At 35.0% G+C, this 27,347-nt stretch overlaps 1 protein-coding gene across 2 annotated transcripts in view; it reads right to left on the reverse strand.

Annotated features, from left to right (window-relative positions):
• STK31 (serine/threonine kinase 31) overlaps positions 1-27,347 on the reverse strand; it is a 178,516-nt gene that overhangs the window by 28,329 nt on the left and 122,840 nt on the right. Inside the window, exons 16-21 of one of the 2 annotated variants that reach the window (XM_053609069.1) lie at positions 26,512-26,592; positions 24,569-24,694; positions 23,828-23,953; positions 23,586-23,672; positions 22,614-22,763; positions 18,967-19,089 (exon numbers count right to left, since the gene is read on the reverse strand). In XM_053609069.1, coding sequence (XP_053465044.1) covers positions 18,967-19,089; positions 22,614-22,763; positions 23,586-23,672; positions 23,828-23,953; positions 24,569-24,694; positions 26,512-26,592 — 693 coding nt within the window. The remainder of the gene's footprint in view (positions 1-18,966; positions 19,090-22,613; positions 22,764-23,585; positions 23,673-23,827; positions 23,954-24,568; positions 24,695-26,511; positions 26,593-27,347) is intronic. The other variant, XM_053609068.1, reaches the window with a different exon arrangement.

A 27,347-nucleotide genomic window follows, 5' to 3' on the forward strand; every position in this document is an offset into this window, starting at 1 on the left:
GACATCCCCCAGGCATATCATAATTAACTTCACTAAAATTAATATGAAGGAGAAAATTCTGAAAGCAGCCAGACGTAAGAAATCCATTACCTACAAAGGGAAGAATATTAGAATGACTTCAGATCTCTCTGCTGAAACTTTTAAAGCCAGAAGAGGGTGTCATCGACTTGTAATCTCCTAAAGCAAAATAACGTTCAACCCAGGATCCTGTATCCAGCTAAACTGACTTTCATTTATGACGGAGAAATTAAATACTTTAATGACATTCATATGTTGAAGAAATTTGCCATAACCAAACCAGCTCTTCAGGATATTCTCAGACCTATCCTCCATAATGACCAGCCCAATCCTCTACCACAAAAGTAAACTCACTCAGAAACTTTCAATCAAACTCCAACTTCCACGCTGGCGAAAGGATCAAAATGTCCACTGGACTTTCGAAAAACTCGATACCCAAAATTTTACCAGACTTATCAATATTCTCCATTAATGTGAACGGCTTAAACTGTCCTCTAAAGAGACACAGATTAGCTGACTGGATACAAAAACTCAAACCAGATATTTGCTGCATACAAGAGTCACATCTTACCTTAAAAGATAAATATAGACCCAGTGAAAGGATGGTCATCCATATCAGGAAAATGCTAATCAGGAAAAAGCAGGTGTTGCAATTCTATATGCAGACACAATAGGCTTTAAACCAACAAAAGTAAGAAAGGATAAGAACGGTCACTTAATATTTTTTAAGGGTAATACTCAATATGATGAGATTTTAATTATTAATCTTTATGCACCCAAATAGAATGCACCTCAATTTATAAGAGAAACTCTAAAAGACATGAGGAACTTGTATTCCTCCAGCTCCACAATAGGAGATTTCAACACTCCTTTGGCAGTGTTGGATCGATCCTCCAATAAGAAGCTGAGCAAAGAAATTTTAGATTTAAACCTAACATTCCAACATTTGGATTTAGCAGACATGGAACATATTCCAAAATCAATCACATCTTAGGTCACAAGTCTAACCTCAGTAAATTTAAAGGAATAAAAATTATTCATCTTCTCAGACCACCATGGAATAAAAGTTGAACTCAGTAACAACAGGAATCTGCATACCCATTCAAAAACATGGAAGTTAAATAACCTTATGCCGAATGATAGCTGGGTCAGAGATGAGATTAAGAACGAAACTGCCAAATTTTTGGAACAAAACGACAATGAAGACACAGATTATCAGAACCTCTGGGATACCGTAAAGGCAGTCCTAAGAAGGAAATTTATAGCACTGCAAGCCTTTCTCAAGAGAGCAGAAAGAGAGTAAGTTAACTTAATGGGACATCTCAAGCAACTGGAAAAGGAAGAACATTCCAACCCCAAACCCAGTAGAAGGAAAGAAATAACCAAAATTAGAGAAGAATTAAATGAAATTGAAAACAAACGAATTATATAACAGATCAGTAAATCAAAAGGTTGGTTTTTTGAAAAGCTCAATAAAATAGATAAACCTTTGGCTAACCTAACCAGGAAAAAAAGAGTAAAATCTCTAATCAAGCAGAATCGACAAAGATGAAATAACAACAGACTCCTCAAAATTCAAAAAATCCTTAATGAATATTATAAGAAACTTTATTCTCAGAAATATGAAAATCTAAAGGAAATTTACCAATACTTGGAAGCACGTCACCTTCCAAGACTTAGCCAGAATCAAGTGGAAATGTTGAACAGGCCAATATCAAGTTCTGAAATAGAATCAACCATACAAAACCTCCCAAAAAAGAAAAGTCCAGGACCAGATGGCTTCACGTCAAAATTCTACCAAACCTTTAAAGAGGAACTAGTACCTATATATTACTCAACCTGTTCGAAAATGTAGAAAAAGAAGGAAGACTACCCAACATGTTCTATCCCCAAACCAGGAAAAGACCCAACAAGAAAAGAAAATTATAGACCAATATCACTAATGAATACAGATGCAAAAATATTCAACAAGATCCTAACAAACAGAATCCAGCAACACATCAAACAAATTATACATCATGACCTCCTAACAAACAGAATCCAGCAACACATCAAACAAATTATACATCATGACCAAGTCGGTTTTATCCCAGGGTCTCAAGGCTGGTTCAATATACGTAAATCTATAAGTATAATTCAGTGCATAAACAGATTAAAAATCAAAGACCATACCATTCTCTCAATTGATGCAGAAAAAGCTTTTGATAATATCCAGCATCCCTTCATGATCAGAGCACTTAAGAAAATTGGTATAGAAGGGACATTTCTTAAACTGATAAGAGCCCATCTACAGCAAACCCACAGCCAATAGCGTATTGAATGGAGTTAAACTGAAATCATTTCCACTCAGATAAGGAACCAGACAAGGCTGCCCATTGTCTCCACTGCTCTTTAACATTGTAATGGAAGTTTTAGCCATCGCAATTAGGGAAGAAAAGGCGATCAAGGGTATCCATATGGGGTCAGAAGAGATCAAACTTTCGCTCTTCCCAGATGATATGATTGTATACCTGGAAAACACCAGGGATTCTACTACAAAACTCTTAGAAGTGATTAAGGAATACAGCAGCATCTTAGGTTCATTTATAAATCGGCAGCCTTTATATATACCAACTCTATTCCATTCACAGTAGTGCCAAAGAAGATGAAATATTTGGGAGTTTGTCTAACAAAGGACATGAAAGATTTCTATAAAGAGAACTATGAAACTCTAAGAAAAGAAATAGCTGAAAATGTTAACAAATGGAAAAACATACCGTTCATGGCTGGGAAGAATCAACATTGTTAAAATGTCCATACTACCCAAAGCAATATACAATTTTAATGCAATCCCTATTAAAGCTCCACTGTCATACTTTAAAGATCTTGAAAAAATAATACTTCGTTTTATATGGAATCAGAAAAAACCTTGAATAGGCAAGACATCAGTCAGAAATAAAAACAAAGCAGGAGAAATCACGCTACCAGACCTCAGACTATACTATAAATCGATAGTGATCAAAACAGCATGGTACTGGCACAAAAACAGAAAAGTAGATGTCTGGAACAGAATAGAGAACCAAGAGATGAATCCAGCTACTTACTGTTATTTGATCTTTGACCATGCAATTAAAAACATTCAGTGGGGAAAAGATTCCCTATTTAACAAATGATGCTGGGTGAACTGGTTGGCAACCTGTAGAAGACTGAAACTGTACCCACACCTTTCACCATTAACTAAGACAGACTCTCATTGGATTAATGATCTAAACTTAAGACATGAAACTATAAAAATTCTAGAAGTGAGTGCAGGGAAAAACCTTGAAGAAATCGGTCTGGGTGAGTATTTCATGAGGAGGACCCCCTGTGCAATTGAAGCAGCTTCAAAAATACACTACTGGGACCTGATCAAACTAAAAAGCTTCTGCACAGCCAAGAACACAGTAAGTAAAGCAAGCAGACAGCCTCAGAATGGGAGAAGATATTTGCGGGTTTTGTCTCCGACAAAGGTTTAATAACCAGAATCCACAGAGAACTCAAACATATAAGCAAAAAAAGAACAAGTGATCCCATTGTAGGCTGGTCAAGGGACTTGAAGAGAACCTTCTCTGAAGAAGACAGGCCCACAGCCTACAGACATATGAAAAAATGCTCATCATCTTTAATCACCAGAGAAATGCAAATCAAAACTACTTTGAGATATCATCTAACTCCAGTAAGATTAGCCCATATCACAAAATCCCAAGACCAGAGATGTTGATGTGAATGTGGGGAAAAGGGAACACTTCTACACTGCTGGTGGGAATGCAAATTAATACATTCCTTTTAGAAAGATGTTTGGAGAACACTTAGAGATCTAAAAATAGATCTGCCATTCAATCCTATAATTCCTCTACTAGGTATAGACCCAGAAGACCAAAAATCACATTATAACAAATATATTTGTTCCAGAAAGTTTATTGCAGCCCAATTCATAATTGCTAAGTCACAGAAAAGCCCAAGTGCCCTTTGATCCACAAATGGATTAATAAATTGTGGTATATGTACACTATGGAATATTATGCAGCCTTACTGAAAGATGGAGACTTTACCACTTTCATGTTTACATGGATGGAGCTGGAACATATTCTTCTTAGTAAAGTATCTCAAGAATGGAAGAAAAAGTATCCAATGTACTCAGCCCTACTATGAAACTAATTTTTGGCTTTCATATGAAAGCTATAACCCAAGAATACGCTGAAGGGAGAGAGGGAGGAGAGAGAGGGGGGAAGATGGGTGAAGGGAGGGTGATTGGTGGGATTACATCTGCAGTGCATCTTACAAGGATACATGTGAAACTTAGTAAATGTAGAATATAAATGTCTTAACACAATAACTAAGAAAATGCCAGGAAGGCTATGTTAACCAGTGTGATGAAAATGTGTCAAACAGATATAAAAACAGTGTATGATGCCCCATGATCGCATTAATGTACACAGCTATGATTTAATAAAAAAAAAGTATTTCAGATCTATTAATATAGAGTATAAATGTCTGAACATAATAATTAGGTAAACGAGATAAGGTAAATATTAACCAGTGTCATGTAAGCATTCCTAAGTCTTCATGAAATCAGCACAATGTACCCCATGAATGCATTAATGTATTAAAAACAGATTATGAAAAGAAGTACATTATGATAATTTTCAGGGTTTTTTTTTAACGTAAGAGGAAAGATTAACTGAGAAGAATGAGGATGGGATTTAGGTAGAGGCGCGAGCAACATGGTAAATGATTTTAAATAATTGTTGAGGGGAATACAAGAAGAGCTTGCTGTAGGCAGGTGACAGGACCAAAGAAAGCACCAGGGACCCAACTAAAGTGAGTCTGATGTGGTAGTGACATTCTCCAACAGCATTCAGCTCCCAAGCTATAAAAGCATTCAAAGGATTTCAGGTAAGATGAAGTAATCCTACTGCATGCCAATCCTCCCTCTTAAAAATAAAGAAAGAAAAACTGTATATAATACAGTAAACACAGGGGATTTATAAGGCAGAAAAAAGAAGGTGAAGTAGCTAGGGACATTGCAACTTGAAGAACAATACAATGGTGAGTTCCCTGGATTTTCTTTTTGACTTCTCTAGATCTTTTGTTTGTTTGTTTGTTTGTTTGTTTTGTTTGAGACAAAGTCTCACTCTTTCCCACTGGGTAGAATGCCATGGAGTCAGAGTTCACAGCAACCTCAAACTCCTGGGCTCAAGTAATCCTCTTGCCTCAGCCTCCCAAGTAGCTGGGACTATAGGCACCCACCACAATACTGGGCTATTTTTAGTCTCACTCTTCCTCAGACTGGTTTCGAACTCCTGAACTCAGGCAATCTACCTGCCTCAGCCTCCCAAAGTGCTAGGATTACAGGCATGAACAACTGCACCTGGCGATGTCCCTCGATCTTAGCTGAGGTGCTAGAAAAGTCTACAACCCAGAAATATCAAACAACACAATTAAAACAAACCAAAAAAGCCCCAAGAAAAGCCTAGGAAAAGGGTAGCCTAGCAGAACGGAAAACTTTTTGGTAATACTCCCTATGTCACATAAACACACCAAAGAAAAAATTTCCCCTTAGCACACCCACAGTGTCAGCAGTACTGAATGAGGAGCTAGACTTTCAGCCCCACTCAGCAGCAGCAAGGGAGAATAAGTCAAATGTTTGCTTCCTCCACCAGGGTCGTAGCCCCAAAGCCAAACAGGGAACTAAGCTCCGCTTTCATCCATCAACAAAGGGGCAGAACACAGCAGTCAGAGATGGCACTACTAGCTGGCACTCTACCCACTCAAATACTATCAGCAGGACATGGGGGAGAGCTAATTTCCACACCCTCTTAGCACCAAAAAAGTGGAACAAAGCAATGTGAGGTAATATGTAGTACTGGTTAGCACTGTTTTTCCTTCCTCACTCCGCAGGTGTCAGCAGGACCCAGTGGGGAGTGGAACTTCCACCCTTACCAGGCAGCTACAAGGTACAAGAAGATGGACTAAGGCTATGGTAAAGCAGTTAACAGTTAATGCTTAGCTCCTCCTTGTCTCCCAGGGTCAACACGCTCAAAGGAGAGAAGAGTTTATATTCTCATCCATCAGCCCCAAGGAGAGGCAAGTACAAGTCAGCATTCCACTTTTCCTGGAGTGGTGTCAGCAGTGCCCACTCTGAATAGCACCCCACCACATGTAGGATGCTTAATAGCTAACCTCATCTGGAACTGCATACTACCTACCCCTAATCGGAATGCCTCCATAAAATAAATTATTAACTGGGATGCGGAGTTTCACAATTTATAAGGCAGAAAAATTGTGAATAACCAAATTTGTAATAACCAAAATGTTCAGGATATAATAAAAAATTACATTATACCAAAAATCAGGAAAATCTCAACTTGAATGTGAAGACAACCAACAGAAACCAAATGAAAAAGACGTTGTGATTATCTGACAAAGTAGCAGCAGTTATAAAAAGTGCTTCATAGAGCATTTACAACCCATGTAAATTTAAAAACAGAAATCAGCATTCAAGTTGGGTGGGGATTTCTATTTTTAAATTTAAATGTGTTTGTGAGGACTCAACAACATAGCTTTTAAAAGTGATCAAGAAATACGGCAACATCTCATCAATGTCCACAAATCAGTAGCCTTCATATAGCCAGTAACAGTCAAACTCGGAATCAAATTAAAGACACAATACCTTTCACAGTAGCTCCAAAGAAAATGGAATACTTGGGAATATATCTAACAAAAAGAATCTCTATAAAGAAAACTATAAAACCCTGAGAAAAGAAATAGCAAAAGATAATTAACAAATGGAAGAACATATCATTCTCGGGGCTGGGAAGAATAAACATTATTAAAATGTCCATGCTACCTAACATGATCTACAAATTTAATGCAAGCTCCATCATAGAACTTCAAAAGTTAGTAGAACTTCAAAAAATAATAGTTTGTCTCATACAGAACCAGAAGAAAAGTCAAATAGCCAGTACAATTTTAAGAAATAGAAACAAAATAAATAAATAAAAGAAATAAAGACAAATCTAGAGGCATCATGTTACCAGACTTTAGGTTATACTATGAGTCTATAGCGATCAAAATAGCATGGTACAGGCACAAAAACAGAGATATAGATCTTTGGAATAGAATAGAGAACCTACAGATTAACCCAGCGACACATCGCCATCTGATCTTTGATAAAACAAACAAAAGCATACACTGGGGAAAAGAATCCCTATTTAAGAAATGGTGTTAGGAGAATTGGTTAGCCACATGTAGAAGACTGAAATTGGACCCTCACCTCTCACCACTGACAAAAATTGACTCTCACTGAATAAAAGATTTAAATTTAAGACATGAAACGATAAAAACTCTAAAAGACAGTGTGGAGAAAACTCTGGACAAAATTGTCTTGGGAAAAGAGTCTATGAAGAAGACCCTATTGGCAATTACAGCAACACCAAAGTAAGTAAATGGGACATGATCAAGCTAAAAAAATTCTGCACAGCTAAGGGTACCACAACTAAAGCAAAAAGACAGCCTTCAGAATAAGAGAAGATATTTGCATGCTATAAATCTGACAGAGGGCTGATAACTAGAATCTACAGAGATCAAAATAATCAACAAGAGCAAACCAAGATGAACAAAAATTATTTTACGACAAAGACATTTGGTCCAGAATGTCTTTTACTGCAGCCCAATTCATAATAGCCAAGACATGGAAACAGCCCAAGTGCCCATCAACCCGTGAATAGATTAACAAATTGTGGTATATGTAATACCACATATCATGGAATACTACGCAGCCATTAAAAACATCTTTTATGTTTTCCTGGATGGAGCTGGAACATATTCTTCTTAGTAAAGTATGTCAAGAATGGAAAAAAAAAGTATCCAAGGTACTCAATATTACTATGAAATCAATATATAATCACCTACGCACTTATATGAATGGAAAAACATAACTACAGTCCAGAAAGTAGAAGGGAAGAGGAGAGAGAGAGGAGGGGAAAGGCGATATAGAAGGAGGGAAGGTATATGGGGGGAACTCACCTAACGTGCATGATGCAATGGTACATTTCAAAACTATTAAGAAATGAGTATAATTGTGATGGATGTGTTACTTTTTTCAATGTAAGCATTTCACGTTGTATATTTAAGCAGTACCCTGAACCCCATAAATGCATCAATGCACAAAGTTACGATTTAATAAAAAATAATAATTAAAAAAGAAAGAGCAAACAATTCCATTTATTACTGGGCAAGAGACTTGAAAGGAAACATCTCTGAAGATGACAGACGAATGGTCAACAGAAAAAATGCTATCTTTAATCATTATAGAAATGCAAATCAAAACCACTCTGAGATATCACCTAACTCCAGTGACATTAGCCCACATCACTAAATCCTGAATGTGCACATGCTAGCATGGGTGTGGAAAGGGGGAACACTTTTATACTGCTGATGGGACTGCAAACTGATAAAACCTCTACGGAAATAAGTATGAAGAATTCTCAAAGAACTTAAAGTGGACCTTTCATTTGACCCCACAATCCCATTACTAGGTATCTACCTAGAAAAAAAAAAATCATTTTACCACAAGGACATTTGCACTAGGTGTTTACTGCAGCTCAATTCACAACTGCCAAGATGTTGCGGCAACCCAAGTGCCCATCAATTTATAAATGGATTGACAAAATATGGTATATGTATACCATCAAGTACTATTCAGCCATAAGAAAAAAATTGAGACTTTACATTATTTGTGTTTACCTGGTGTTATTCTTTTTAGTAAAGTATCACAAGCATAGAAAAAAAGTCTCCCTGGGCGGTGCCTGTGGCTCAAAAGAGTAGGGCACCAGTCCCATATGCAGGAGGTAGCAGGTTCAAACCGAGCCCTGGCCAAAAACTGAGGGGAAAAAAAAAATAAACAGAAAAAAAGTCTCCAATGTACTCAATACTAACATAAAACCAATATACAAACAACTACAAGCCCTAGCAAGGGGAAGGAGAGGAGGGAGGGTGATTGGGTGATTAGTAGTATCTCACCTAATGTGCACAATGTGAGGGTGTTCAGCACAACCCTTGGGTGAAGGGCTCAAGTACAACTTGAACACTACTTTAAAAAGGAAAACAGGCTTGACACCTGTAGCTCAGCAGCTAGGGCACCAGTGACATGCACTGGGGCTGGCAGGTTCAAACCCAGCCCAGGCCTGCCAAACAACAATGACAACTACAACAACAACAAAAAATAGGCATTGTGGCAGGCACCTGTAGTCCCAGCTACTTGGGAGCACGAGGCAGGAGAATTGCTTAAGCCCAAGAGTTCGAGGTTGCTATGAGTTGTGATGCCACAGCACAAGGGCAACATACTGAGACTCTGTCTCAAAAAAAAAAAAAAATTAAAATTAAAAAAAATATGAAAACAATATAACCTAAACATTTGTACCCTCCTATCAATCTGAAATTTATAAAAAAAAAAAGTAATTGAACAGAAGATATATAAAAGAATCAACTAGAAATTTTAGAACCGAAAAACAGTAACCAAAATAAAAAAAAAATGTAGATGGGCTCAATAGCAGAATTAACACAACAGAGAAAAGTACTGATGTATTTGAAAACAAAAGTACCCAATTTTTGGTTATTTCTTTAAAAACAAAATATCCAGTTTTACAAAAATTCAATTGGAAAAAAATTTATGAACAGGGTGAAACAATAATCAAAGATATAAAAATTCATATTTTGGGGGTCCCAGAAAAAGAGGGAAAAAAGTGTAGAGCTAACAAACCATTTGGAGAAATAATTGATGAATACGTCCCAAAGATGGGGAAAAACCATAAACCCTCAAGTGGAAGCAACTGAATAAATTCCAAAGAGAATTAACTTAATGAAACACATGCCCCTACATACCATATTCAAATTTTAGAAAACTGAAGACAAAGAAAAACCTTGAAAGCAGCTAGCAAGAAAGTGCACATTACCTAAAAAGGAAGAATTATTAAAATGATAGTACATTTCTCGTAAGAAAACATGGAGACCTAATACAGTGGCACATTTTTCAAGTGCTAAAAGAAAAAGAACTGTCAACCAAGAATTCTGTACCTTGAGAGACTATCCCACAGAAATGAAGGTGAAATCAAGATACTTTCAGTTAAAGGAAAACTAAGAATTTGACACCATCAGATATACCTTACAAGAATGGCTTAATGAAGTTTTAAAACTATGATGAAAATAATAAAAGGAAGAAACTCTAAAACATCAAGAATGAAAAAAAGAACAATGGAAAAGAATAAAAAGGGTAGACTATCTAAAAAACAACCTTGAACCCTCTCCAAGTTCATTGCACTTGGATCCAGTAATACAGAAATAATGAGCATAAGGTTCTTGACTAGTTCTCAAAGGAGGTCCAGGAATGTATGAAATTCCAAAACAGGGAAGAGCACTATTGATATTAATGAGTCCATCAGCCTGGATCCATTAATCTTACCTTTTTCTTTTTTAGAGACAGAGTCTCACTTTATCACCCTCGGTAGTGCCATGGCATCACAGCTTATAGCAACCTCCAACTCTTGGGCTTAGGCGATTCTCTTGCCTCAGCCTCCCGAGACTGTAGCTGGGACTACAGGCACCCACCACAACGCCTGGCTATTTTTTTTGTTGCAGTTTGGCTGGGGCTAAGTTTAAACCCGCCACCCTCGGTATATGGGGCCAGCGCCCTACCCACTGAGCCATAGGAACCGCCCCCATTCATCTTCCTAAATCTAACTCTGCAATGAGATCCCTTCCCCTTGGTCTGCTTGATTATGATGTTAGAATCATAAAACTTGTACATTTTAGGTGACTGCCACCCATGCCCCTTACCATCCATTTCTCTTAATTGGCATATTCCTAAGAGGCACTGCTAAGGTCCAAGAAAGGTGGGGAACTCATCAGAGGCCATAGAAATAACATACGGAATATGACTCTCCCTACTGTCTCTTATTTTTTAATTAAGCATCAAAACTAGGTATATGTGTAAAGTATATCTATATTCCAAATGAAAAGTATGAAACGCATCCATGCAAGACCTTCTAAGAGGACTTCTTACCAAACAGCTCATAGAAGACAAAGCTGAAGATGCCTAAGATGATACAAAGGACTTTACAGCAGTCAATGTCATGACATTTACTGGTAACTTATTTCCACGCCCTAGATCCCATTCAGCAATTGCACATCACTGGTTTCAGTGATGGATGTGCCTTCAAGGCTTAAGAATATGTGAAGTAAAAGGCGGAGAGGTGGTCTTGCACTACAGTTAAGATAACGATGTTCTTCTTCACATAGTTGTTAGGAGAATGTAATGAGATAAAGTTTCTCAAGCAGTTAGCTAAGTTCCAAACATGTACTGTGTTCTCCCAACAAGAGAGGATATTATCATCACATTATAAACAGACATAATAAATTAAAAAACATGATGTTAAGTCATACTCTGTAAAAAATTAAAATGGATATGCCTTTGTAAATGTTATTTATACATATAAATAAACTTTTTTAAAAAGAGAAATGGGGAAGAATATTTTTAAAGCAAATAAATAGCAGACTATAACATTATCTAAAACTGGGGCTTTCCTGAAGAGACCAAACAGAAGAATATGAATAAAAGGGACGACAGGACCTAGTTTAGATATTATATGATGGGGTCCAAGGCTGAATCAGTAGAGAATCTTGGAGGCTGCTGATGGACTGGGGGAAGAGGAAAACAGCAAATAAAACATATTGAATATTTAATATTAACAAATACAGTAAATAAGAGGACAGGAAATGCTGTTCAGAGAAATATATACTGAATTAGGTTCTACTACTTTTCAAAAGTAAGAAACAAATCTTGATTTGGGCAGGTTATTGAAAATACATGAAGGAATGGGTCTTCTCAAGTTGTTAAGGAAGTCCAATCAATGCAAAGTTAGGTTGTTCAATGAGTGTTCAATAGATTATTAACATCTCCTAGAAATATATTAAGAGACAGAATAAAATCTTCAAACAAACTTTTAAAGTATAAAATGTACAAGGGGCCATAAATAAGAGGTCAGTAGATGCATTCCTTGAGGAAACACGGTACTTTTTTTTCTAAAACCTAATAATTGAGCACATGATTGTGGCTAAAACATTCATTCAACTAATATTTGAGTAGCTAGTCTGTGCCAGGCACACTTCTAGTCATCAAGAATAGAGTGGTAAACAAGACAAGCAAGCTGCTCCAAAAAGCTCACACTCTGGTAGTATAAGCAAACAATAATAAAGACAAAGAATAGTAAAAGGTAAATAAATGTATAATATGTTAAGAAAAAGAAAAAGCAAGAAGAGAAGCTTGCATTTTAGAGAAGGCAACACTGATAATGACTAATCTGAATAAAACAGTAAGAAGCCATTCACTTCTATTTTATTTTCAAAATTATTCATCTCCCTCATAGCAGTACTCCCCAACACATATGAAATTCTCTTTTTGTTTGGGGGGGGGGGTTAGCGGGGTTTTTTTTTTTTTTTTTTTTTTTTGAGACAAAGTCTCACTCCATCACCCTGAGTAGAGTGCCATGGCATCATAGCTCACAGCAACCTCATATTCTTGGGCCTGAGCAATCCTCTTGCTTCATCCTCCCAAGTAACTGGGACTACAGGCACCCACCACAATGCCCAGCTAATTTTTCTATTTTTAGTAGAGACAGGGTCTCGCTCTGGCTCTGGCTGGTCTTGACCTCCTGAGCTCAAGCAATCCACCTATGTCGTCGGCCTCCCATACTGCTAGGATTATAGGGGTGAGCCACCATGCCAGGCCTCATCTGCAATTCTTTTTCAACATCAGACAGAACTGCTCTATTTTTTAAAAATTGGCTAGAAAACTCTGTAAGATCTTCATAATAACCTAAAGAAGTAATAAAGAACTTTAATACAAATGACTTCATGGTAAGTCATTTGTATTACCATGACTTAATACAAATCATGGTTAAAAGACATGGTTTCTTGCTGAAGGTATTAAGGATCACCAACCCTCAAACATTTGAATTTCTATAGTTCTGAATCTTCTGTAGGCAGTCTTTAGAATATTTCCATATTTTAATCGAGGTCTCTTAACAAAAAATAATCCCAAACCAAAATATCTTATGGAAATGTCACAAATATCTAGTAAGTATTCTAGAGCTTTAATATTAAACAAACCATTGCTTTTATTTTTGCTATTTCTAAAAAATTTTTAAAGCCATAAAGTGACACTAATTTCTTCCTGACCCTGGAAATAATATCCTCTAATAACGGTTCTAGCTTATCTCCAAATATTGCCTTATTAAGCTCAGGGCTTGGGTCTTTTTGCCTTTTTATATATTTTACACCAGGTGCTTTCATTATAAATTGCTCAAGTCTTTGAGGAGGAAAGTCAAAGTACACATACCTTTGGTTCTAAACTAACTTCACCATCAATAAAAATATTGATTTTTTTTTTTTTTAAAAAAGGACTCAGTCTACGGCCATACCACCCTGAACACGCCCGATCTCGTCTAAAAAGGACTCAAACAATTAGAAAACACAGTTTCTTTTTAAAATTCTTCCAAAATATGAAATTCTTAGGTATAAATCTAACAACACATGTATAGGATCTGTGTGCTCAAAATAACAAAGCATGGATGAGAGAAATCAAAGAAGATATAAATAAATGGAGTTCACAAATTAAGACTCAACACAGTAAAGATGTTGAGTCTGCAAGATGTCAATTCTCCCCAAATTGATCTACAGATTTAATGTGATTCCAATCAAAATCACAGCAAGATTTTTTTTGTGCAGAGACAAGCTGTTTTCAAAATGTATATGAAAAGGCAAAGAGAGTCAAATAGCTAAAATTTGGAAAAGAACTGTATTACAATTTTAAGAATCATATTACAATGTTAAGACCTATTATAAAGATATATAATTGGTTATAAAGATATATAATTTTCTTATATACAGACTCACACAGAAAATGGCCAACTGATTTTTGACAAAGACGAAAAGGCAATTCAATGGGGAAAAATAGCCTTTTTTAACAAATGGTGGTAGAAAATTGGGCATCCATGTGCAAAAAAAATGAACCTCCAAATAAAATTATATCAAAATATATCCTAGTTCTAAATGTAGACCATTTAACTATCAATGTAAATCTTTTAGAAGAAATTATTTTATAAAATGTTCATGACTTTGGGTTATGCAAAGAGTTCTCAGGCACAATATTAAATGATACATAAAAGGAAAAAATAAAAATTAAACATTAAATCCTTTTCTCCACAAAGACACTGTTAAGAGAGTAAAAAGAAAAGGGAAGACAGGGAAGACAGATGCAAATAACATCTGACAAAGGACTTGCATCTAGAATGTTTTTGAATGCCCAAACCTTAATAGTAAAAAACAAATAAATAAATAATCCAATTTAAAGATGGGCAAAAGACTTGAACAGACACTTCACCAAAGAAGATATATGAACTGCAAATAATAAACTAATTAAAAAATGCTCAACATCATTACCCATTAGAGAAATTAAAATCAAAACCAGAATAAGACACTACTACATATCTTATGAGAATGGCTAAAACAGAAGATAGCAATGACACCAGGTACTGATAATGATGTAGAACTGAAACTCTCATACGCTACTGGTAGAGGAATAAAAAACTGGTACAGATACTCTGGAAAACAGTTTAGCAGATCCTTATAAAGTCACACATGTAAGTACAATCTGACCTAACAACCTCACTCCTACATACATACTATTTACCCTAGAAAAATACAGTTATATTCACACAAAATCCTATACAAAAATGGCTTTATTTGAAATACCCAAAACCGGAAACAACCTATGTCCTTCAATAGGTGAACAAATAAACTTGATACATTCCAACAACAGAATAATACTCAGCAGTGAAGACAATAGACAACTTAGATGAATGAATTTCAAAGACATATGCTGAATTAAACAAGCCAGTCTCTAAAGGTTACATACTATATAATACTGAATACTGTATTTTTAAGTACAGATCTTGGGTCTTAATTTTTTGATGACACTCCTAAAAAGACAAAATATAGTGATAAAAGTTCAGTGGATGCCAAAAGTTAAATGTTGTGGAGAGTCTGTGACTGACTACAAAGGGACAGCACATAGGAATTTTTTGGAGTTATAGAACGATTCTGAATCCTGATTGTGGTAATGTTGATTACATTAATTTATGGACACAGGGGCACGGGCGCACACACATACATAATAAAATTCATAGAATGTATACGAAAGTCAAGTTTACTTCATGTTAAAGTTTTCAAAATACTGTAATCAACATTTCGGAAGAGCATAAATTCAATGAAACAATATTTATTCATAGTATCATTTGAAAGAAAATAGGTAGAATAAAGACTGCTATATGGTAGTTTAGGAAAGCTTTCAGAAGCATAAAAATATTTGAGACATTTACTTTTACCCTTCTGATATAAAGAATAAATGGAATCAATGATGAAAATAATGCTAATTTAATCATTTAAAGTTGTGTGGTGGTTCTATGAAATCAGACAACTTTAAATATACATGCCAGCATCAGGGCTAAAACCTATCTTTTTTGAAGATGAGAGGAAAAATTCTCATCAATTTCGCCTGAGTAGGTATAAACACTTTTGCTAACAGCTTTACTGATATAAAACTGATATGCAATAAACTATACACATTTATAGTGTATAATCAGATGGGCTTCATTCAACTTAAGAACAACCTACAGAACCTAATCTCATTTGCAACCTGGGGGCTGCCTACATACTAGTTCAATCTTTTTTATTGTTGAGTAATATTCCAATGGATATTTAGATTGTTTATCCATTCACCTGCTGATGGACTTTGAGTTGTTTCCAGTTCTGATCAATTACACATAAAGTATCTTAAAATATTTATGCACAAGTCTGTGTCTGGACATATGCTTTCAATTCTCTTGGCTAAATATCTAGGAGTAGAACACCTAAATTACAGAGTGGGTATATGTTCAACCTTTTAAGAAACTTCCGAATTGTTTTCCAATGTGGTTGCTCCATTTTATATTCTTCTCAGCAATATATATGACTTCTATTTATAACACCTATTAGCAAAACTTGGTGAATGGTCTTTTTAATTTTAGACATTATAATGGGTATGTAGTGGTATCTCATTTTAGTTTTGAGTTCCCTAATGACTAAAAGTGTTCAAAGCATCTTTTCATGTTTATTTTTGCCATCTGATCATCTTCTCTGATAAAGCTCCAGTTTAAACATTTTACCCATTTTTTAACTGGGTTGTTGTCTTAGTATTGAGTTGTAAAAGGTCTTAATAATCTAAATTCAAGTTATTTGTCAGATATATGTTTTGCAAATATTTTCCCCCAGTCTGTGGCTGCCTTTCCCTTTTGTAACAATATCTTTTGAAGAGCAAATTTCTGAATTTTGATGAAATCCAAATTATTGATTTTTTTTCTTTTATGGTTGATGCCTTTTCTGTTCTATTTAAGAAATCCATGTCAAATTCAAAGTCAGTAAAATTTTCTCCTATGTTTTCTTCTACAAGTTTAAGAGACAGATTTTACAGGTAGGTCCAAAATAGATTTTGAGTTAATTTTTTTGTACATGATGCAAGAAATGTTTTTGTACATGATGCAAATTTTATTCTTTGTATATGGATATCAGTTTTCCTGTATCATTTATGTTAAAGACTCTTTTCACTCAAAGACTTTATCATATATGTGTAGGTCTATCTCTACTGTCTCTATTCTGCTCCATTCATCTGTATGTCTAACTTCGTAACAAAATCACAATGTCTTTATTTACTATAATTGTATTAAGTCTTAAAAACCAGGTAGTATAAATCCCCCAATCTTGTTCTGTTTCAAAATTATTTTAGCTATTCTAGATCCTCTTCTTTTTAAAGTAAATTATAAAATCTAATTGTCAATTTCTGACAAAGAAAAGTAAAGCCAACTAGCATTTCTGTGGAAACTGCATTGAATCTAAAGCCTAATCAGAGGAGAAAAGACAGCCATACAATGTTAAGTCTTATAGTACATGAGCATGGTGCAACTTTCCATTTACTTACATCTTCTTTAATTTCTCTCAACAATATAGTTGTTAGTTTTTGGTGCACGTCTTGATAAATTTATATCTAAAATTTCCGTATTTTTAATACTTTTATAAATGATTTTTAAGTTTCAATTTCCTGTTACTTGTTTCTTACATATAAAAACAATTACATTGAAGTAAAGACTGCTACCTTTCTGAATTCACTTGTTAGTTTGAATAGCTTTTATGTACATTTGCAAAGATTTTTCTTTCTTTCTTTTTTTTTTTTATTGTTGGGGATTAATTGAGGGTACAAGAAACCAGGTTATACTGATTTCATTTGTTAGGCAAAGTCCCTCTTGCAATCGTGTCTTGCCCCCAAAAGGTGTGGCACACACCAAGGCCCCATCCCCGCCCTCCTTCCCTCTCTCTGCTCTTCCTTTCCTCACACCCCTCTCACATCACAAAGATTTTCTAATTAAGCATGTCATCTATAAATAAAAGCAGCTTTATTTCTTCATTTACAACCTGTATGAATTTTATTTCTTTTGGTGGTTTTATTACACTGAGTGAACAAGGATCAGCAAACTATGGGCTCTGCACCAGACCAATTCTACTACTTCTTTTTACATAGAATGAGTTTCAAATTTTTAAATGTTTAAAAAAAAAAAAAAAAAAGGAGGCCAGGCGTGGTCGCTCAAGCCTGTAATCCCAGCACTCTGGGAGGCCAAGGCGGTGGACTGCCTGAGCTCATGAGTTCAAGACCAGCCTGAGCCAGAGCGAGACCCCCGCCTCTAAAAATAGCCAGCAATTGTGGTGCATACCTGTAGTCCCAGCTACTTGGTAGGCTGAGGCAAGAGAATTGCTTCAGCCCAAGAGTTAGAGATTGCTATGAGGTATGATGCCACAGCATTCTACCAAGGGTGACAAAATGAGATTGTGTTAAAAAAAAAAAAAATCAAAGTAATACTATTTCACAAAACATAAAAATTACAAAAAATTCAAATTCCCAATATCTACAAATATTATCCACATTCTGTCTAAGGCTGCTTTTCAGCTACAGCAACAAAATTGAGTACTTGCAACAGAGACCTACCCTGTTTCCCCGAAAATAAGACAGTGTCTTATTTTAAGGTGTACTCCCAAAGATGCACTAGGTCTTATTTTCAGGGGACATCTTATCTTTCCTGTAAGTAGGTCTTATTTTCAGAGGATGTCTTATTTTTAGGGAAACAGGGTAATAGCCCACAAAGCCTAAAATATTTACCATCTGGTCCTTTATAGAAAATGTTTGCTGACCTCTGGCTGGAATCTCCAGAACTCTGTTGATTAGAAATGAGAACAGACATCCTTCCCTTGTTAATACTTAATCCTTCATAATTCTTCAACCATGTGTAATAAATAGCTATTAGGAAGTAAGAACATTTACCCAAGACTATCTATTTTATATAAATGCATGAACTGCTTCCAGATTAACATAATATGGCAAAAATCACCTTCAGTGTTTATCTGATTCCTAATACACACACACAAACACACACATATATACAGCAAGCCAATGTGTGGAAAGTAAACAATAGGTCATAGGAAATATAAAAACAATTATGATTTAAAAAAAAAAAAATTTTTCTACTAAAATTCTACCACTGCTTTAAAAGGAGAATCACTGTAAAAATCATCACTTTATTATTTTTTTTTATTACATCAGAGCTGTGTACATTAATGTGAACATGGGGCACCATACACTAGTTTCATAGACTGTTTGACACATTTTCATCAAACTGGTTAACATAGCCTTCCTGGCATTTTCTTAGTTATTGTGCTAAGACGTAAAATCATCACTTTATATACTGAAATAAATATATAAATGATTGATCTACTTCAAAAATAACATACCCATAATAAAAGGCATCCATAAGCATATAAGTCTGAACTTGGAGAAGCAGGTTTTCCCATTTTCAGTTCAGGGGATATCAAACTTAAGTCACCAACCATCATGTTCACTGAGGTTCGCTGACTCTACAAAAACAGCATTTTAAATACTTTAGAGACAACACAGTTGAAGTGATTTTCTGTGAAGTACTCCATATATAATCAATACAAAAAACAAATTCACTTGAAATATTTCATTTTCTTGCTTTCAAATATTTTTATCTAATTTCTGCTATTATAGATCACTCTTACAAATTGGTCTGAGGTCAGGTGTGGTAGCTTATACCTATAGTCCCAGCACGTGGGGGGCTGAGGTGGGAGGATCACTTGGGGCTAGGAGTTCAAGACCAGGCTAGCCAACATAGCAAGACTTCAGCTCTACAAAAAAATTTAAAAAATAAGTTGGGTGTGGGGTCACACAACTGTAGCCCCAGGTACTTGGGCAGGTGAGGCAGAAGAATCACTCAAGCCCAGGAATTCAAGGTTACAGTGAGCTATGATTGTGCCACTGTACTCCAGCCTGGGCAACAGCCTGGGCAACAGACCCTGTCTCTTAGGAAAAAAAAATTAGTCGTAAAAGTAATCGTGAAACTTTTATTACATTTAGATTGTAGACTCAACTGATCAAAAAGAAACCAACACTGATTCTCTGATTAAACATCTCATACCTTTAAAAAAAACAAATTTCACAAGGGTAAGATGGCAGTGCTATTTTTAAATTGTGAAAATCCTATCGTTTTAAAATAAAATTCTACAATTCTACAATTCTAAATTTCTACAATTCTACTTTACTTCCTTACTTACCATTCGCCAAACTTAACATTTCCAGTGTATCAAAGGACAATCACGGACAATAGCATGACCCCCAGATTCAGGAAGACCTTGGTTGCAATCCCCATTCTCTCACTTATTGGGACTTAACCTCTCTGAGCCTAAATTAATTAATTTGTAAAACAGAAATAATATCCACCTTATGGAGTTATTTTAACAATTAAAATATTTAGCACAATGCCAGAACATATCACTAAGTGTTAATTATTTCTTCTTCACCAGCTCTCTTTATCCTTGCTTCTTAAAGGGTAGGTCACAGGTCAGGAGCAACAGCATCAACTGGGAGCTTGTCAGAAAAGTAGAATATCCAACCCAGAAATGCTGAATAATAATTTTCACTTTAACAAGATCCCCAGATGATTCCTATACACTACGTACAAAGTCTGAAAAGTAGTAATTTTGACTTCAGACTGCTTTTCAAATTTCTCTTCCTGGTTAAGACTTTATCTTGAAGGTAGTATGAAAATATAGTAAAAGTTGAGTTTAATCAATAATTCAGAGTAAATAATTTTAAGTGAAGATTATAACAATGTTTTGGGGAATAATAACAGGTGACCATGAGTATAAAAAAGGAAGAGCAACTTTTGGAGTAGTCACAGATACAGTTATGCAAACAGTATGCCCCAAGTTAAAATGACCGGAATCCATAATAAAGAACCTTTAAAACTCCTAAATTAGGGCCAGGCATAGTGGCTCATATCTGTAATCTCAACACACCGGGAGGTCAAGGCAGGAGGACTGCTTGAGCTCAGAAGTTCAACACCAGCCTGAGCAAGAGCAAGACCGCATCTCTACTTTAAAAAAAAAAAAAAAGAAAAGAAAAATTAGCCGGGGATGATAGTGCGTCCTATAGGTAGTCCTAGCTACCCTGGAGGCTGAAACAAGAGAATTGCTTGAGCCCAGGAGTTGAGGTTGCAGTGAGTTGTGATGATAACCACTGCACTCAACCTGGGGTGACAGACCAACAATCTATCACAAAAGAAAAAAAAAGAAGAAGAAAAGAAAAACATTCATGATTTAGTCATTTTCTTAGGATATTATCTTAATTTTCAGATAAGTTAAAGTTTTAAAATAAATATTTCAGCAAATCAATATGCATAAATCCTGCATAATCCATCTATTGATTGCAGCTTTACATTTTCTTCTCAGTTTTTTGAGCTACCATATAAAACTATTGAGACTACATATACACTGGTATGTAGTATATCTCTTGACAAGGATATGAAGAAATTGAAATCTTTATACATTGCTGATGAGAATGTAAAAGGTACGGCCACTTTGGAAAACAGTTTAGCCCCTCAAAAAGTGAAAAATAGTGTTTCATACCATATGACCCAGTAATTCTATTCTCAAGAGAAATGAAAATATGTCCACACAAAAATTTGTACACTCATGTTCATAGCAGCATTATCCACAATAATCAAAAAGTGTAAACATGGGTGGAGCCCTATCTCAGTGAGTAGGGTGCCAGCCACACACCAAGGCTGGAGGGTTTGAGCCCCGCCCAGGCCTGCTAAACAATGACCACTGCAACAAAAAAATTGCCGGTGTTGTGGCGGTCACCTGTAGTCCCAACTACTCGGGAGGCTGAGAAAAGAGAATAGCTTAAGCCCAAGAGTTTGAAGTTGCTGTGACCTGTGATACCACAGAACTCTACCAAGGGTGACATAGCAAAACTCTGCCTCAAAAAAAAGTGTAAACAACCCAATGTCATCAACTGATGAATATGCAAACAAAATGTGGTATTATTCATACAATTACATTTTTCTGGTCACAAAAAGGAATTATATTCTCATGTTTGCTACAAAGAAGATGAACTTTAAAAACATTATGCTAAGTGAAATAAGCCATTCACAAAAGGCCACACATTGTATGATTCTATTAACAAGTGATATCCAGAATAGGCAAATCCATAGACACAGAAAGTATATCAGTGGTTTTCAGGACCAGAAAAGAGGGGAAAATGGAGAGTGACTGCTAATGAGTGCAGAGCTTCTTTTGGGAAGTGATAAAAATTCTCTGGAATTAGATAATGGTGATCAATGCGCAATTCTGTGAATGTACAGAAAAAATTACTGACCTGTAAACTTTATATATGAATTACATCTCAAAAAAGCTGTTATTTTTAAGAGAATTACTGATTTAGTCATTCCATCTTATATGCAAATTTTAGAACATCATATTATATATAATAAATACAATTTTTATTTGTCAATTGAAATAAGTCATTAGGGAATTTCTCCCTCATGATCATGAATATTTTGAGACTGCCCATTCTAATAAAAAACTTCACAACATGCTCTTTAATTATCTTATATTTGCCATCTCTACAAACTGCCTATTCTGAGGTAATACAGGACCAAACTAACAGCCACTACAGTTGAATCAGGAATTAAACTAAACGGGAAAGCCCAAGGTTCCCAGGTTTCTAAAAATGTACATTATAAATAAAAAATACAAAATAGGTATAAATTTAAACTACTGAGGGAGACATCAGTAGCAGGAAGCTGGAAGGTGGCCACCCAGTTGACCTTTCCTATTTTCTAGACATTAAATGCTTCCTGATGATGGTAAAATAATTAATGATTAATGTTGTCAGTGCCATTCAGTGTAATGTTGGGTTGCTCCTAAGACTTAACAGTTAAAATATACAATGAAAAACTGAGAAACTCTAGTTCCAGCACCTAGTTGATAGTAGATAATTCCTTAATATATTTGACATACCTTAACTGAAGGCACAAATCCTATAATAAATTAGCAATAAAACTAAGATATTTTACCACAGATTTGGTGAAGTCAAAGTCTCCAACAATTCCTTGTTCACGGTTTAAAGCAAATACATTGTTCTGATGAAGTGATCCATGAATTATGTCAGCCTTGTGCAAGGTATGCAGGCCCTGGGCAACACCTTTCATGACCTTTAAAGCTTCCTATAGATAAGTACACACAAAGAAGTTAGGAAGTAGGAAAATCATTTATTTTAATACTTGAACGTTTTCTCTAATTAAAAGATTGATCCAGAAGTGACTAAAGCTTCTTCCAAATGAAACTTTAATTAATACAAGTACAGCAAAAAGAAATAATTAAAGGCCAGATGAATGGGCAGCACCTGTGGCTCAAAGAGTAGGGCACTGGCCCCATATATCAGAGGTGGCGGGTTCAAACCCAGTCCTGGCCAAAAACTGCACAATTATTTATTTATGTATGAGCCAGATGAAGCCTTGATTACGTAATTGTGATATGGTGTGTATGCACATGTGTGTTCAATCACATGTATATTCTACAGTCTCTAAGAAGACTTAGATTACAAAAACAACTACATAAATATCTAGAAAAAAGGAAATTAAAATAGTGTTACTAATAGCAAGAATCCGGGCCTCCTTTATTATAATTACTAACCCTAAATTTACAATGATAAAAATTCAAGCTGTCACTTAAGCATTTATCAATACCAAATGTTATTGTAGGCAGTTCACATGCTATACAGCTTAACTGTATTATAAGCTTAGGCTTTGGAACCAGAAGGACCTAATTTTGAGTCCCAACTCTACCTCTGGCAGAGAGACCCTATGCAATTCACTTTAAGACTTTTTCTCGTCTGTGTAACAGGATAACTCATATCACAGGGTTGATGTGACAATAGGATAAAAGTCAAAATTTTACATAGTACATAGCATGAAGTATTCCCTGAATAAGTATTAGGTATCATTCTCTCATTTAACATAGCCATAGAAATACTGTTTTTTACTTACTTCTGAAGTTAAAGGCATACTGGCTTGAATAGAACTCAAGTTTGCCCTAGGATAGTATGGGACCATCAGGTAAGCCATAGGATCAGACTAAGAAGCAAAACAGAGAATGTGATTCAAAGTGAAAAATTCTTCAACTTTTTAAAATATGTGTTGATTCCAATAGATCATTTTTGCTTTCAAACTTGGAGTTAAACTTACTTAAATAAAATGTTTTCTGCAAGAGATTAGCATAGGAACTTTACCTTACACAAAAACAGGAATATCAATGGTAGTAACCCTGACTCTTCTTTAACTTCTCTCCAAGCTCTATGGTAGGTGGCTGCTCTCTGAATCACTCTGGCTTCTGTGTCAACATCCACAGAATAGCCCTTGTACAAACAAAAATAGGCACTAGTAATTCCAAGATTAAAATTCCCACTCTTAATTCTACGTCATTCCAACATAAGCATAATAATTTTATTTAAGTTAAATTATATCCAATTTTATTTTCTAAGTTTATAAGTACCTTTTCTGCCTGCTTTGAATGATATAATTTAGAAAGGAAATAACAATTCTACCTATACCTTACTACACATTCTAGAATGTGTAGTAAATAAGGTCAAATTAATGCTCCTATTATCATGATTAACAGTTTCCCAGATCAATAATGAGAAGAAATTAAAGAGCAGAAGATTGTAGAGGCAACAGCCAGCTGAGATTTCAAGGAGAAATCAAGAAAATAAAAAATTTAAAAAGCCTACTGGATAGAATGTAGTTAAGTTTACCCAAAATAGGAAAGCAAGTTTCTCATACTAAAGACATGTTCTATTTAGGGAAATGAAGGAAACTTTAAAGCAGAACTTAGTTCTAGTAACTAAACTGGAAGCAGACTCATCAGTTTACATACTTTAGAAAACAGCGGGTTTTTTTTCCTTTCCTGAAAAGTAACAGTACCACTCCCTTTTATACTACTAAATTCCCCAGAAGAACAAACTTAGACTTACCTTTAAAAGAATTATCTGCCCATTAACCTCAGAACATACCAAAGGACGCTTGCTGCTAAGTTCCTTCATGGGCTCAGCATCAAGAAGATCCCGTTCCAAGCTCATAGTAAAAAGACCACCAGAGTTCTAGGCACAAGTTTTTATTAGTTGAAGAATCCAAACAATCCCAGCACTTTAAATCATCAACATAACTAATCACATGCTTTTAATTAAATGATAGGATATCATCAACTCTACTGGAAAAACCAATAAAATAAAAAAGTTTAAAGGTTTGTATTTTTTCCAGTTCCTAGATCTTGAACAATCCCCAAAGTGTAATCACCATATATGTAATTATTGCTATAGTTCTTGAACAGATTCTGGAAATGATTAAGATTAATCATTTCCAGACAGGCTTCCTAGAAACTTTATGTTTCCTAACAATATTAAAATAATGACAATTAAAAAGGTAGTTGTAGAATGGAAATAGAAAGTCTAAAAATATTAACAACACTGCCTCTGTTTAGAGTTTCCAAAGATAGAAATGGCTTTCAAATATTTTAACAATACTAGATATTTCTGCTACTTTTTAAAAGGAGTAATTTTTAGCACTAAAATCTGATAGTCAACATTTTAATCAAGTATTACTGCTGTGTATTTTTAGTAAGAGGGGCTATCGGATTGTTTTCTAGTTCTTTATTAAATGTCAGTGTATTTAAGCATCCCATAATATATATACCGACCTACAAAAAAATCTTAGGAATATGTCACAAACATCTTAAAGTCATTAATGGCTGCCATATGTCATGATTAAAACCTTTCCACAATAAAGTATATTAGCATATTCTTAAACTAATTTTCAAGTCCTATATGGCAGTATATATTCACGTGTCCATACTACATGAGACAGTCCTAAGCTAGAGTTAAACAGTTGGAAGGAAAAACTCATTTTAAAGTCTAGTCTGGAAAGACTTTCCAGTGATTGTTTAATTCAGGGAACTTTAATCTTTTATAAGAATAAACTCAGATATCTACACAACTATCCCTTTCTGTACTATGTTTAAGCTATCATAATAATTTTTATGACAATCTTAATGAATAAATATCTCATCTAATCCCTCATCCCTAGTAGGCAATATAAAACACAGAGCTAAAGGAGTCTGCTTTTACAGCCAGAGTTTACTAGTCCTGCTCCATACAGCCCCTGTTTAATATGTTGATCTCTCAAATTTTGAATCCTGCCTACCTAGAAAACAATACCCATCTCAATATTTCTACCTTAATCAACTTCTTTAGAATTTTATCCCAGCCTACTTTTATTTAAAATAAACATTCTGCTTAAATTCTTCAGGCATGGCAATAGCTTATTTTTATCCAAACTCTTGAAATAGCTATAAATATTTTATCATTTCAAAAACATATATAATTCAAATAAGTGTCATGCAAAATATAGAAAAAGGAAAAGAGAATACGGGGGGTGAAGCAAATTAACATTAAAAATATGTACTGTGTAACTTGAGAAAAAGTTCTAATAATATCCAAAATATAGAGGCCAGGCGCAGTGGCTCACACCTGAAATCCTAGCACTCTGGGAGGCAAGGTGGGTGGATTGCCTGAGCTCACAGGTTTGAGACCACCTTAAGCAACAGTGAGACCCCTGTCTCTAAAAAGAAAAATAGCCGGGCGTTGTGGCAGGCATCTGTAGTCCCAGCTATTCGGGAGGCTGAGACAAGAGAATCACTTAAGCCCAAAAATTTGAGGTTGCTGTGAGCTAAACACCACAGCACTCTACCGAGGGTGACAAAGTTAAGACTCTATCTCAAAAACAAAAAAAAAAAAAAAAATCTAAAATACATTCATCAGGAATATTTTTATAAAAAGGATACTATAAATTTAACACTGACATAATGTTAACATCATCACTTTACAGCACTCCCATAATTCTCAAGGAAAACAAAGCTTACCATGTACTTAAGTAATCCTATTTCAGGATGAAGCAGAGGCAGCTCAGGGAACCATTTCTGTGCCAAGGTATTCAGCTTCTCCTTAAGTTAAAAAATATTTTTTATTGTAGATCAACGTATAGTCAATTGTGACATGTTGTTCTTCAGGAAAATATTATATACCAGCATCTGCCTTGTTATATATCTAATAAGATAATCACTGATTTTTGCCGTCTTTAAGAAATGTTGAGTGAAAATCAAGAGTCACCTTGCATCTTAACAGAAGATAATTTTACTTACCAATTTTAAGCTTTGCATATACACATAAGCACAAATCTTACCTAAAGTCAAAATCCTCATTCACTTCCAAACTAAAATTTAAAATACACCAATTTGAATCATAAAACTGTCATTATTTCTCAAAATTAAGAACCAGTGACTTTTTTAAAGTTATTTCATTTAAGAAGAAAAACACTCATAAAAGCCTTGAGATAAAAATAAATGTGGCTCTACATAAGTCACTTTGAAGCCAATGTGAAAACTGAGGAGCCTTACAAAAAGAAAAGTCACTTATGCCCTGTTTATTAAGCAAAATTTCTAGATACTTGTCAAACATCTAGAAGATAGCTATAAAATAGTATTTTTATTTTCAAAGCATGTTTCTTAACTAACTTCTTTCTCGTAACATCTTTTGCACAAAAAATACAGTATTATACATATTGTAAAAAGAAAATACACTAATTTTCCCAGAGTCATAAAAATTAGCAATATAATGGAGACTTAAAAGATGTAATTCCTCACCCCCATCCTAAAACTAGGTAGTAGTATTTTGTTTTTCAACTAACTTAAGCTACTGT

Source organism: Nycticebus coucang, chromosome 11 (genome assembly GCF_027406575.1).
Source record: "Nycticebus coucang isolate mNycCou1 chromosome 11, mNycCou1.pri, whole genome shotgun sequence".
NCBI classification, from domain to species: Eukaryota; Metazoa; Chordata; class Mammalia; order Primates; family Lorisidae; genus Nycticebus; species Nycticebus coucang.